A 15,004-nucleotide genomic window follows, 5' to 3' on the forward strand; every position below is an offset into this window, starting at 1 on the left:
ACAATGTCAAGTGGCTGTCCGTTAAGCGGTAACAAGGCTTTTAATTAAGAATCTACATGGGCTTTCAAGAGTTGAGCAAAGCTGAGCATAAATTTCCACAAGGCTGTTTGCTACAAAAACAGTTACTTCTACATTCACAGTGTCAGCTGTTAAGACAATCGAGAAGTTAATACAATTTTAAAATAATTTATGACAAGTTTAAACAAATCAGTAAAAGATTCCAGTTGCTTTTATTCCAGTATTTGGCAAAAAATGATATGTTGGCAAGGGAAGGCACCTTAAATGAAGGCAACATATCTAATATTAGTCACTATGAGATTTCAAGAATATTTAATGATTGTTTAAATATTTATTTATACAGTGATTGTATCAAGAAAAAGGCCCGATTATCTGTCAGTGCAGTAAGATCATTTCACTTCAAATAATTTAACATTTAAAATGTTGTAACATAATAATGTCTACAAATAAGAGACATAACAACATAACATATATTGTATTAAATTGTATTGCAGTGTATAATATTGTATCATTGTATTATGACTAGTATGTTAGCTCATGGCTCCTTTGTTAGCTTTGGGCTTACATTAACTTTTATATTATTAATATAAAATTGTACTTTTATAATGTTGTATGCTCCAATAAACTGAAAATGGAACATTAATTGAAAATTATGTAAAAAAAAGTTTTTGTTTGGCAGCGATGACATATATTTCTTGTTTGAGATGCTTTTGCTTGCCAACATAACATTTTTTGCAGTGTATGTCCCAATCGCAGCCTTGTAGTACCCCTGAATTATACAGTTTAATATTTTCCTTCTACTAACACACCTGATTCATCTCATGGAAAGCTTTATAATTAGCTGATGAGTTGAATCAGGTGTTTTACAGCACTGAACTCGGTAGCGCAAGGGCACTCCAGGACAAGGCCTGAGAAGTGCTGATTTAAGCTAGTTTACCATTTGAGTCCACGTTTGTTGTCGCTGAGTGTTCTGGGTCTGGGGTTTGAAGAGAGTGTGTAGGTGGTGTTGCAGTTGGCTGAGAAAAAGCTGGCCTGCCATTGGCTAGCTGGTCCTGTGTGGTTTGTACAGTTCGTCTTGAGTGGTGCTCAGTAGTCCAGTGGGTGGTGTCCCAGTCCCAGGACATGTGTTCAGTGTCTATGTCACTTTCACCCGATTCCTCCACTCTGCCCTGACAGTCTGGGCCTTTGCTGCCTTCAGTGGCATGACAAACACTGCTGTCCTTTTGACCAGGGTCAGCGTCACTGAGCGAGTCTAATAAGTCTGAAATGTCTGGAATATCCCAACCGTCTTCTTTCTCACCCTCAGCACAATATTCCTGTCCTTCAGTCTTTGTGAATTCTTTTGTGTTAGTCTCCACATTGTTGTTTGAGTTAGTTAAAGGTTTTTTCTCATGTTGTCCATTTTCCTTGGCTGACTGGATCGCCTGAGCTGGCATGTCTAGAGTTCCCTGAGCTACAGACAGTGTCTGTGGATGGACAGCCATAACGCCAGCTCCTTCCTTGGTAGGAACACCAACTGCTACAAGGATAGTGTCCATCTGACGCATGTAATCCAAGTGACCTTTGACCTAAAAACATGATAAAATTCAGTTTAAAGTAGGGGTGCTAGCAATGCTAGACTTTCTCAATACTTTTAGCCAATGTACATTCTTTATTAGGATATTTGCTGCTTTTTAGTAGGAACATTCACTTGTCCTTGTTTGTTGTTTAGATTCATGTTATTTGTGCACAGGAGCACAAAAAGATATCACTGCAATCTACAAAATAAAGTTCTGCAGATGGTTTAAACCATTTAAAGCGTAGTCCCTGGTCAAGGTTCTTATGCTGTAACTTGTGCTCAATGTCCAATGAATGTGCGCTGCTTATCACAGATTCCTTTATTTACGCACGGTCACAAGGACTCTTATTTCTTGTGCCAGTCAATACGGACAGCTGAGTACATGGTTTGGCTGTGTTACTATGGCACAGAGTCTGAAACTGAGTGAATACGTTTAACATGTTCTGTATACACCAAAATATTTCACTTCAATATAGTTTTCTGCAAATTAATGTGTTCAGTTTTTAAGGATCACTTTCAAAAAGATGCTGCTTTACATATATGTATTGTTATCCTCTCCTTTGTGGCTGTTTAAAGGGGCCATGTTCTATATTTCTCTTGTATTTTACTTTTTCCACTTTCCTGTTACAACGTTTATGTACTGAAAACTGTCATTTTTAAATGACCATTTTCCAACCTTTCCCATGCCTTAGAATTAAACAGGCTGCTTTTGTTACTGTGTCTTTGAGACTGGTATATGTTATGCTGCCCTGTATTGTGCCTCATTCAAAAAGCAGTCTGAGCTGAAACACGCTTTATAACTTTCATGTAAACGGACAGGCTAAACTGCTCAATGCTGAATAGATGGATATTTGTAAATGTGTTGGACTTTGTGACGTCACAAAAAGAGTGAATAATTTCCCTGGCAATTCAAAACAGGCAGCTTACATTTTGAAATGTTAACATACTACATCAAAATCTCAAAATTAGGGAGGGAGAAGAAAATGTAGGGTTTTTTTTGGTACGGGCACTTTAATGTGTCTAAACAATTCTACACTACACATCATACATTGTTCTTGTATTTTATTTTTTACAATATTTTTGGACTGTATGGACTGGGGAGTGAATGGTATGTTTTGGAAATTTTAAAAATGTCTACATACTATAGCATACTGTAAGTCTTTTGTTAAAAAATGAAGGAACTTAGATGAGTTAAAGGACACATACTGTGGAAAATCTAAGTCTGAATCCATTTTTCAAATGTTTATTAGGAATAGTCTGTTTCTATCCTGTGGTCCTGGGCAGTGCTCTTGATGTTAGCAGTGCCATTTACTTACCACAGAAGACAGATCCACATTAATTATGCGGCGAGCACTGGAGCTGATTGGCTGCAGCCCTGCCACAGACAGCTGAACAGCTGAACTTCTATACAGAAATCCTAGGAGCCAATCGCCTCTAAAAGAAAATGACAATTTTTTTTCCGATACATTTCTCATATATATATATATATATATATATATATATATATATATATATATATATATATATATATATGTGCTAAGCTTTCAAGCAATTTGTAATCTTCTAACCTGCAATATCCATTGACAATCTTCCCAGCGACTACTTTGGAGAGCCGATCCCATGTTTTCTCAGATCCATCTACAGGGGCTCCCAGCAGAATGACATCTTCCACGACACCTTCACTACCTGGCCAGTAATGAGACATGACACATCTTTCAATGTGCTGGAGCAGATAAGGCTCACCACTGCAGCCCAAGCTCTGCAAATTAATGTCTTCACCTTTCCATCATTCAGTGGAGACAAAGGGAAGGCTCTAAAGTAGTGCATGTTAAATAATCCTTCAATATTCACCCTGCTTATGTGCTCATTTACACATTGTTCAAATGTTCTAGAGGTAACAAAAATGCACCTTGGTCATTGGCAAGCTCCTCTAGACAGAAGTAGATGACTCGAGCTCCAAGGCTAAAGCCAATCAGACTGACAGGCCGCTTTCCCTTCATTCAAGTAGAGACACAAAGAAGAGGCAGTTAAGGACACCATTCTAATTAGTGGTTCTGAACTAGAGCGCAGCCACCAAAGAGTGGACAGCTCACTTTCTCTCAGTCTATGTGGGCAGCGACATAGAGCAGCCATTAAGAGCAGAGAAAAGAAACTTCTTTCATCTAACTTTTCCATCTAACACCTCACTAACCTGTTGCCGGCTCCGGAGCACTTGGGCCAGGTGCTTTCCCACCTCCGCTGAACGGCTCAGACACACTCCCCATGGGTTGTCAATCACGCTCGCTACTGCCAGCAGAGACGCGGGCCAGGTCAGAGCCGTAACAATGCCTGCGCATGAGTGAGACGGGAAATCTTCAGTCAATAAAATAAAGAAGCAAATTGAACCGTGAGCTTCCTACGTCAATGTTTGACACATTAAAAGCATGTGCTATTCTGAGATTATATTTGGTGACCTAGGGTGAAGCATTAAATTTCTGTTCTGAAGTGTAGGGAGGAAATGACTTCACCATGTCAAGGTACAGTTGTTGTTGTTACATTGAGAAATAACAGCAAATGAATCATGTTGCACTAAGGCTGTATGATCCTGGTAGAAAAACATGCCAGTTTAATGACTGAGGACACATTCTATTGCAATGGCAATGCCAAAAACCTTATTCAAAGCCAGTCCCCAAAAAAAACTGCAGTGAATGAAATGTGCTGGGATTTAACAATATTTAATTTCGTAAAAAGCTGTTGATTTCGGTGCAGCTAAACTAACAAAAAATCCAAAATTGTGCCATGTTCAGTGGCATAGCTCAAAGAAGACCCACCTGACAACACTGTGTATTTGAGGGCCTCCTGAGCCACAATGCTAACTAATCCATCCCACAGGGAGTCCAGTATACATCCCAGATCCATCAGGTAGCGTGACTCCCACTTCAGACAGTACTGTTCTCCACAGGCACCCAGACTGCGCCATGGGGCCTGGAAGGAACCTAGAAGAATGACAAAGTAAAAACAACAGAATTCCACAAATTTTTCAAAACATCTGGATAATTCAGATGAATCAAGGTTGAGATGTCATTCAGAGTGTTCTGATGTGAAATTGTGCATTTTAGAGAAACTCACAGACTCAGGTTTCTTTACAGAGATGGTGATAAGAACTGGGGGCTGCAATGTTTGCCATTGTCTAAATAGGCAGCATGTTCATAACCATTTTATGTAATACCTTTCTGGGAGGGAGCTTTTAGAGGCATTAAACTGTTCAGACGTCTGGTTACTTTCACCATCACTATGAACAATTCTGACTCTGTAAGTTTCTTTAGAATGAAGCATTTATCATTAAACCACTCTATATGACTTTGTTTACATCTTAACCATCGATTTCCCCTTTAATTTCTGCACATTATGTCTCATACAAACATCAAAAGCCGGTGTCCTATTAATAGGGCCCAATATTAACATGCAATTTTATTACATATTGCAGTTGTGAGATGCCTAGCAACATTTAACACATTTGTAAACCTTTGATGTGACATGATGAGGCCTGTTTCACACAGACTACCTCTGCGTCGCGTGAGCACCACAGAATGACTTGCTTGTCGATTTGATGCTGATGTTAACAGGCTAGTGTTTTCACAGAGCATTTAGAGAATAGCTGTTGAGATTTTCTTTGTCCAACAATGAAAAGCAATGAAAATGAAACAAAAAAAATAGGAGCACACAATGATATTGGAATCATATCGGCATCTGAGTGACCGATACTTCAAACTGGTATTTGACGATGTATTTACTGTATTTCGCAAGAGCAGAATGTTTAGGCGACTCTGCACTACTGCACTAAAATGTCTGCATTTTATTAAATTTACTGCGTGTGTAACCCAACAGATAAATTATACGTTTTAACATAACGCTAATCCAGGTAAAGCTAGTTCTGTTTTTTTCTATTTTATAAATGTTTATGTATCTGCATCGTTATCGACATTGGTATCGGCCGATACGTACATGAAAAATATTGGATATCGGCATACAAGCTACATACACATTTTCCAGGAAGTCTATTTAATTTTGGATCATGAAAACACCCATTAAAAACTCATCTGGAACATCTGAGCTTCGTTAGATTACTGATAGCCACAACAAAAAAACACCAGTAATTTGTTGGAACCCCCTTTGCATACTGCAGCTTTCTGCTATATCAACATAGCAAAAATCAATATCGGGATAAACTTGAACAAAAGTTACAATTTGTTGCATATTGTACATTCTTACTTGTTACCTGTGCACAAAATATGTATCATCTACTTAAATGATTGATAGAAATAATTGACAGAAATGCAACGACTTGTTAATGATGTTGCATTAAACACTGACTGTATTTGCCAGTGCTGAGCCATCCTGTCACAGCCACAGTAAGATGAAGGTGCTTCCCCGGGCTCAAAGGAAGAAACTCAAACTCCTCGATGGCACCCACTCGTTTGTTCATCTTATAGCCTGATAATGAGTGAGAAAAATAAATCAGCATGGCCGGTACAACATGACAACAAAGTGACAGTTTAAAGAGGGAAAAATCAAAAGCACAATGAGAGCCATGAGTTCAAGGCTCCCCAGACTCCCACTGGCATGTATGAGAGGTAATTAGGTACTCTATAGATAACGATGGTCACAGTCCACTCACCAGTTAAGCCTGCTCCTGCAGCTCCAAAGAGAGAAGCCATAATGGCAATGCCAGTGGCTGATCCCAGAGCAGCGGCTCCTCCTGCTCCCAACACTGCCCCTGCCCCAGCAGCCACCAAAGGGGCAGCCAGACCTCCCGTCACACCTAGGACACATGGACAACAAAAGAAATATTTATTGATGTTCACTGTAAATGAAATAAACAGCAACAACTGATCATTTATAACCTACAGTGGAGGGGTCCCCACCAGTGGCCTAACTACTGGGGGCCCCCTAAACTCATCTCACATAATTAAACACATATGACTCAGAAAGAGAGATCCAATCTTAAGATACCTCACCAGTCAGCTTGTTACAGTGCCATGAAAAATCATACATAATGTAATATAAGACACAGAGAACATGAGGAAACACAAAACCAGGTTTGTAAATAATTTCATTTATTAAGGGAAAAATGTTTTGCAACACCTGTATGAAAAAACAGTTGCCCCCTTAATTTAATTACTGGTTGTTTCACCTTTAGCAGCAACAACTGCAAAGAAAGAGATCAGTTCAGAGATCAGTCATTCACATCACTGTGGAGGAATTTTGCCTCACTCTTCTTTAAAGAATCACCTTAATTCAGCCACACTGGAGGGCTTTTGAGCTGCCTGTTTAAGGTCTTGCTGCTTGCATCTTAATCGGGTTCAAGTCAGGACTATGACTAGGACACTTCAAAAACCTTAGTTTAGTTTCTCTGAGTCATTCAGAGATGGACTTCCTTTTGTGCTTCAGACCGCTTAAGATCAAAGACTGATGACTGGACATTCTCCTGCAGGATTTTCTGGTAGAGAGCAGGCCCTAAATTGGCATAACATAATCACAACATCACGCCACCACTACATTTAACTGTTGGTATGATGTTCTTATTATGGAATGCTGTGACAGCTTTATGCCAGATGTTAATGGGACCAGTGTCTTCAAAAACTACCACTTTTAACTCATCATTCTGCAGAACATTATTCCAAAAGGCTTGGTGGACATAAAGTTGTTTTAGCCAAATTTGAAATGAGCCTTTAAGTTCCTCTTGGTTAGCAGTGGTTTTTGCCTTGTAGCTCTCCCAGGAATACCATTGCTAGTCTCTTTCTAAAGGTGGAAACAGGAACGCTGACCTTATCTGAGGCAAGCGAGACCTGTAGTTCCTTAGATGATCATCCAGGTTCTTTTGAGACTTCTTGGATGAGTCATCGAGGTGCTCTCTGCAGGAAGTTTGATCGGCCACTCTTGGGAAGATTAACCACAGTTCCAAGTTCTCTCCATATGGAGATACCTCAACCACATTCAATCACTTGATATTGTCTTTAATAGCATAAAATCAATTTGTCTATTTTAACTTGCATTCTGAATTTTGTAGTGGTCTGTCATGGCTATTTGATAGGCATAGTCAGACATAATCATTGAACATAATTGTTATTAGACTAATTAATTATTAATAGTGTTGAACAAAGAACAAAGTTATGGCATAATTGTTAAATAAAAAATATTATCTGAATGTTTGTCTTTGCCAATAATTAAATTATACATTAAAAATAATAAATTCATTTTTCTGCACAATACACAGTCCATAAAGTGATGCTTGTCAATTTTTGAAACAAATGCATAACACAGCATTGCTTGTAGACACAAAAACATGTAATGGTGTTTCTACCTACCAATTACCGTGCCACCACCAACGGTGGCAAGACCTATCAGCAAGTAACGGCGTAGTCTGCGCCCCCTTTCTTTCTTTCGTCTTCTTGATGACTCTTCTCTGTGGAAAAAATGAGTCATGGGTCAGTAGTGGAAGAAATCTAATGGACAGGCAAGGGACCCAGAATACCGACTCATTATAGACATGTAATGGGTTCTTTAGTGAGAAAACAAAATTGTTTTCCAAAATGTTTTCCAAGGTTTTATGTACGGTCTTGTACTTACTGTTGTCATGAATCCTAACTGAATGCAATGTGACACAAAAACAGAAAACACAAATTATCATTTTACTTCATTCACTAAAATGGGTTTTAGGTTATAACTGCAAATAGCATACAGAAATGAATTCCTGAGACATTATATGCCAATTCTTTTGATGATGATTAGACAGGCCTGAATTTAACTAGTGCTTTTAAAAAATATAATGAACATTTTTTCATAGACATTGTTTCACCTGCCTCACAATACACTGAGCTCTTCTCATATAAATACTAACACATTATGATAGGCTTGTAACAGTGGTCACTGATGTTGATGGACTGTTTTCACTGTGAAATTTTCCTAACAGTCGTCAGCTATGACCTGCCAAAACAAACAATCTCTAATCTCATACTATTTATTTTTCACTCTTGGGTCACTGAAACATATGGATCTTTTTATTTTTTCTTGTAAGTTGAAGAGGAGAAATTTTATGGAAAAGTTACTGTTGTGCATACAGTCTTGTTTTCTAGGAAAAGAATGCTGTGCAGACTCAAATGTAATGGTGTGCAATACAACAATGTTTACTGTTACTGTAATAAATTACGTCAACATATTTTTCTCAGCATGTGGCTATCGTTGGTACTTAAAGCCTTAAAGCACACTGAACAGTTGCATGTTTCACTACAAAGAGCGCATAATTAGTCATTTTTAAATGGATTTAGTGCAGTACAATATGTGAAACATTAAATAAAATTCATTGTACTCAAAGTTTTTAACTACTGTAATATAAATCAAAAGTAAATGTAACTTAATATGTAATTAACTATGCAATTCATCATGTAATTTAGTAAATGCAATTGAATATTACAGCAAAATGACAGTTATATTTTTTTACTTTTAAGGGTTAAAGCACTGCTGTTTAGATCCCAGCATTTAAGAAAGCACAAGGCAACATCCAGAAAAATGCTGTAGGTCTCAGACTCAAACCATTCAATATAGAATGCAAATCAAATGTAAATGTGATAAATTAACTATGTCATTAATAATTTAATTAACAGAGCAATATGACAGTAATAACTCCAGGCTTCTAAGGATTAGTCCCCTAAAGATATTCCAAAAGACCAAAACGTTACTAAATAATAACATGAACATTAAAAGCCTTATGTTTGTACATTTTACTGATACATTTTAAAGACAGCATAAAACAGTGGATTGGGGAAAGCATTAGAAGGTTGATCTCTTACTCGCTCTCCTCTCCTCCTTCTCTCAACCGCTCTCCAAGTGTCTCCTCAAAGTCCTCCAGCTGCTGAGGGCACACACGCAGCAGGCAGCTCACATGTCGGATCAAGACACGGGCTCTGGCATCATACTGACCTACAGCAGGACCAGTGATCACAGCACTAAACAAAAACCCAGACTTTTGGGCTAAAAACAGAAAAAAATGAAAATATAAACATGTTCTTATAAACATGTTTGTTTTCTAAACAAACGTGTTTAAAAATATCCAGAGCAGAGCTGCAGTATATTGTGTCTTAATCATTATTGCGACATTGGTCATTGCAACACAGAAATCTTAGAAGGACGTAATGAGTTTTCTAATTACAATGTGTTTTTGAGTGCTGTGAGCATCTTGACCAAGCACAGTTCCTTATGTTGGTGTTCTGAATAAGCTCTTGATTCACTAATATGTTATTATTAATATATAGGAAAGTAAACAGCAATACACAGATATATAATCACACTGCTAATAGTCTTGTCCGTGTCAAGCAGCCCAGAGCTCAGTGTCATACATTTAAAAAGATCCTTACCATCTTTTAGAGAGAATGAAACAAGGTCCTGAGAGAAAACAAAAACAGAGAAAGTTATTACGACGCAAGTGACATAAGCGTGACATAAGCGTAACATAAGCACTACTATAGGCTGATCAATCACGTTCATTTACACACCTGTGTAATAGGTAAGGATCCTGCACTGAGTAGCGGCTCTGCCTGTAGGATGGACAGGAAGGTGTCACTGCCTTCACATCCAAGTCCAGCCAGGAAAGCCTGCATGACCGGCATGACAGACTCATCAAGACCCAGCCACTGCACTAACCCTTCCAGGTACTGCTCACGAAACTTTCTGTGAGGAGGTCAATAGGTTAATTTATAAAATATGATATACTTTAATGATTCAATACTGAATAAGTTACAACAGAAATTTGTCATTTTGCTCCCTAACAACAGCCTCACTAAGCAGAGCAGCTCCATCTGGGGCAGCAGAGATAAATATTCCCAATATTTATAAATAGTATGATTTCTAATCTTGATTTGAAACATTGGGAAATATAACATTTAGTCTCTAACGCTCCACTCGCAATGTCACTTGACCCATTTTAACATTTAATCTCTAACCACCTTCACTCAGCCTGCAACTCTTTTAGATGATCTTAGTGTTTTCTTAGTTAATTTTAGTTTTTTTTTATTTTATTGTTCTACTGATAATTTTAGTTGGCTGTCAGATTCACAACTTTAACAACTTTTTTAATCTTATTTGCTTACAATCCTAGTTATTTGTAGCTACAATTTTAAGTGTCTTAGTTTCTTATTATCCATTTAGCTTTATTAGTTTTTTTACAATATAATTTGTTGTTATTTTATCTTTATCTTATTATCTTATATCTTATTATTATTTTTATCTTTCTTTATTAGCTTCTTAAATTCCATTTTTTACTTTTCAATCCCTGTTCTCTTCACTATATTTGTACACGCATGCTCGGCTACACTGTAAGTGGGGGACACCATCCATGTATTTCTGAGTGAATATAAAGGTGACTGATTGATGTCTGTAGGGTTCCAAATGCAGTCAAATGAATAAAATGCAAAAAAATTAGCACAGCAGCTCAGCATCACCCTTAACATTCCACACAATAAATACATCATCAGACATTGGTTTAAAATCTTGGTCAAACCTAAACACCTGATACATTTTTTAATTTTTACCTTTTAAGTAGTGATGATTGTGCATCCATACTTAAAAGAATACCATGGTGTTTTTCAACCTAATCTTATTGTAGCATATACTTGATTACCATTTATAATAATTTAGACGCATTCCTGAAACAAGAGATTTCTAAAGCCGCTATAATAGAAGCATGAGCTTCTATTATAAGTGTGTTTCATGTCAACGGGTTTATCTGAACAGTCAAACTGCTGTCTGTGGTAATCAATGGTATAACACAGATGAGGCAGATAGGGATTAGGTTCCTTTAAGAGCCTTGTCCAAAGGGGCAATGGCAAACTGTTCATATATACGATCCTGGAAGTAGCAACCATCAGTCCAGTCACCAACCAGGAAAACTCGGTCAGTCCAAGGATTCAAACAGGTAACTCTCTCTGTGCATGGTGGTGACAGATGTGGTGTAATCTAATGGTTAAAAATAATGGCAACAATAACACATACTTTGAATTTTTTCCCTACTACCTTTGTTCAGGTCCTGGAAACAGCTGACCAAGTGACACACCACACAAGGCAGCGTAAGCAAATCGCCCTGGCTCGCTTAGCTGCCTTCCAGTAGCTGCTTCAGCTGCCGACTTATCCTGTCCATTCAGTTTGGCTTCCTTCCCCCCTGGGTCTGCACAGATGAAGTGACAGCACATAATAAAGGGACAATACATGCATGAATCACGTGAAGACAAAATGATAAAGACCAGACCACGATTTTCTCGTTTTGGCAACACAGGCTTAGCGAAGGCCCAGAAAGTCTGAAAGAGCCAGCTAAGTAGGTTGTGACTACATTTAGCACTGCCTTATGCTCAATTTTAGAATGTTTTTAATTTAAGTATCTTTCACAGTGTTTAGAAAAATGAACAACCAGAAATAAGCAGATGAACAAATAATCCTAATAATATTTATGAAATCTGCCTACAAATATGTAATTTTACACTTCATTTTGTTTCCTGCACAACATGTAACATGTAATATTATGTAATGTTATTACATAAAAACAACAGTAATTGATCTTATTACAGCTTATTGTCTGCTATCAGTGTCCACTACATAAATACTTAAACAGCCACAGAACTGATTATAAACCTGAATTTGGGGAGGTCAATATCCACATGAAGTGATTGGAGCCAGGGGTCTGCCATATGGCAAAAATATTTTTATGAGGACTGAAATTCTGTACTGCCACATTTAAAAAATACTTAAAAAACTGAATACAGTGATTTTTATTTAGCGTTTCACATGCTGTGCTGCACTAGATCTGAATTAAACAGGACTAATGATGCCCTCCTCGTAATGAATCATGCAGTTGGTCAGTGTACTTTAAGTCCTGGGGACATCCAAGATACACCCAGAAAAGCATACTGTGGCAAAAAAGTCAAGATAACTATAAATGTCGTAATTTTGCCTTATATTAATTAAAGTCTAATGAGCTCCCAGTGAAGAGACACTTCTTCTGCCAAACTGTACTCATTCACTGCCACTGCAAACATCGCACAAAAGCATTAAAACCACATGTAAACACAACTTTGTGTACTGTCAGGCCTGAGCATCACTTCAGAGGGGCGCAGTCCACGTTAGCTGTTAGTAACGCTACAGTTACGTTACACGTAGGTGGGCTTACTAGCCAGCAATATGGCACCGTATCTGCAGACTGAGAGGCAGTGTTTTACTTCAAAGTACAAATAGAGGAATTAAACCATCTGATAATCCAGTTACACTGCAAAAAAGTCGGTTCTTCGAGGGGTCTTTAGCAAAGGGAATAGCTTCACTGGATTAATTAGTTCTATATAGAACTATTTCATGCCTTAATGGTTCTTCGCATGGTGGTTCTTCAGATTGATCTAGAATGCCTTGTCTATGGTTGTACATAGCACCAAAAGGGGTTATACTACTGTTACAAGCCTGACATCGTAACTATTGTTGGTGCCACTTAGAACCATTTTCAAAAAGGGTCCATATAGAACCATATACAACTCATTCTCCATCAATCTGAAGAACTATTTCACCATACCATTTAAGCATGATATTATTCTAGAACTCATGGTTTTAAACAGAACCATTCCCCTTCCTAAAGAACTCTTGAAGAACCATCTTTTTAAAGAGCGACGTTAGGAATATTAACCTCATTAAGGCTTGATATCAGTGTTAGCCAAACTGTTTTAGCTGGTTAGCTAAACAAGCTGCCTCTTTCAGTTACCGGTTTTCCAGTAACGTTTGTCAGTTAGCGAGCTAAAGTTCGTGCCGAGCCACCCGGACTGAACTCTAGACCCGAAGTACCTCCATCTGTTGAGTCCATGCTCCCAATAGCAGCCTGCTAACCACAATGTTTCACTCCATAACATGAGCCAGTCGGTAGCTGTAGTGAGTTATCTGACGGTCAGATGAAAGTTCAGCCTTGTTTTTTTTTCCCTGTCCTTCTTCGACGTGTCCAACCCCTCTGTGTCGTGACGCAGCCTACAGGCTAATCTCGTCTGCCCTGAACTAAAAAGTAATGTTTCTTTACCGACTCGCATAAAACACTAAAATAGCTGTATAATTATTGTACTTGTCGCAGTTAGTAGCTCACACATATTAGCATATGCTTGGAACAACATATACTTCGTGGAAATCCCCGCAAACCCAACAACCTGCGTTTACCAGTAATGGCCAGAAGGGGGCAGCACCGACTCAACCTCCCCCGTTCATGCTGTGGAGAGAAACTTCACTGGTGAACTTTTTTAAGAAGTGGGTCCAACTAATCAGCTAATAATTACAATCTATCTAATTAATTTATAAATAGTTATAACAACAACAACAGATACAACAGATGCCGAAAAGCTCATTCTAGAAGAACAGCTCTGTTACTGAACAGTGGGAACATGTACTTAAAGGGGAATACCACCAATTTTTCAAATTTCAGAATAATTCAGTCCTGGAGACGTAAACAGTCATTCAAAGTGGTTTGATGTGAAAAGGTTCATTATAGAGAAACTTGCTGACTCTGATTTCTTTACAGTGGTGGTGATAGAAAACCAGTGGTCACGATGTCTACAACACAAATATAGCCTTTTATTTACTATCCAAAATGACCAGTGAACCTACACGTTTCTTCTGAGTTTTTATATGCAATGTAGATAAACACTTCATGTAATAACCTTCTGTGAGGGAGCTTTCAGAGGTGGACATCTGGTTCCTATCACTACCGCTGTTAACAATTCTGACTCAGAATGGAGCATTTCACACCAAACCACTCTGAATAGCTTTGTTTACATCTCATTCAATTAATTACATGGACTTTTTTTATTTTTTTGAAAAATTGGTGGAGGTCTCCTTTAAGCTAGTCCTCATTATCTCTAACCCCTACACCCCCCTCAAATAGAATTGTATTAAGTCTTTATGGTCTGTATGCAAATTAGGGTCATCACACTGATTTACCAGTCCACTCAGGCGTTAGCAGGAACTTTCCTTGTAGAGAAACTGTTTTTTGAGTTTATCTTTAGAGTTTGTCTTTACAAGCCATGCACTGATTTTAAAATAGTTAATAAACAAGCATTGCTGGTGCTTCTTTTAAAGATGGTGCATATTTTTTTACTTCAGTGGGTAAATATTCTGTAAGTATTCTCCTAAAAGTGTAGGTAACTGTATTCTGAATACTGCCTTTGCAATATGTAACTCGGTGAGAATCCAGCAATTTCTGCTTAACTTGAAGGACCTGAGAAGTTTGGACTGAGGGATTTTAGTCTGTAGTCTACATTATCATGTATGACATACTAATATAACAATAACTTTCATGTTTCCAGATAATATTAAATAGCAATAATTAATGCTCAGTATTGGGGGTCTCTATCTTTTCAGTCTTAGTAATTAGCTTGCTTT

General features: G+C 37.9%; 1 protein-coding gene across 1 annotated transcript; it reads right to left on the reverse strand.

Annotated features, from left to right (window-relative positions):
- Positions 1-6: 6 nt before the first annotated feature.
- On the reverse strand, positions 7-13,757 carry tmco4 (transmembrane and coiled-coil domains 4). The gene is made up of 14 exons (XM_036590630.1): positions 13,427-13,757; positions 11,624-11,774; positions 10,108-10,282; positions 9,970-9,997; positions 9,406-9,535; positions 7,924-8,021; positions 6,234-6,377; positions 5,930-6,049; positions 4,387-4,551; positions 3,768-3,904; positions 3,486-3,570; positions 3,145-3,262; positions 2,893-3,010; positions 7-1,586 (listed from the first exon to the last, which is right to left on the reverse strand). The coding sequence occupies exons 1-14, from the start codon at positions 13,443-13,445 to the stop codon at positions 942-944; spliced, it is 2,133 nt and encodes a 710-aa protein (XP_036446523.1). The 5' UTR covers positions 13,446-13,757; the 3' UTR covers positions 7-941.
- Between the last annotated feature and the right edge of the window lie 1,247 nt (positions 13,758-15,004).

The sequence above is a fragment of the Colossoma macropomum genome, unplaced genomic scaffold, assembly GCF_904425465.1.
Source record: "Colossoma macropomum unplaced genomic scaffold, Colossoma_macropomum, whole genome shotgun sequence".
NCBI classification, from domain to species: Eukaryota; Metazoa; Chordata; class Actinopteri; order Characiformes; family Serrasalmidae; genus Colossoma; species Colossoma macropomum.

Coding starts and splice junctions, on each gene's coding strand:
- tmco4 (XM_036590630.1), bottom strand. Junction 9,536..9,969: donor TTCATTCTCTCTAAAAGATG/GTAAGGATCTTT, acceptor GTCCTGCTGTAG/GTCAGTATGATGCCAGAGCC. Junction 3,571..3,767: donor TGCTCCGGAGCCGGCAACAG/GTTAGTGAGGTG, acceptor ACTTGAATGAAG/GGAAAGCGGCCTGTCAGTCT.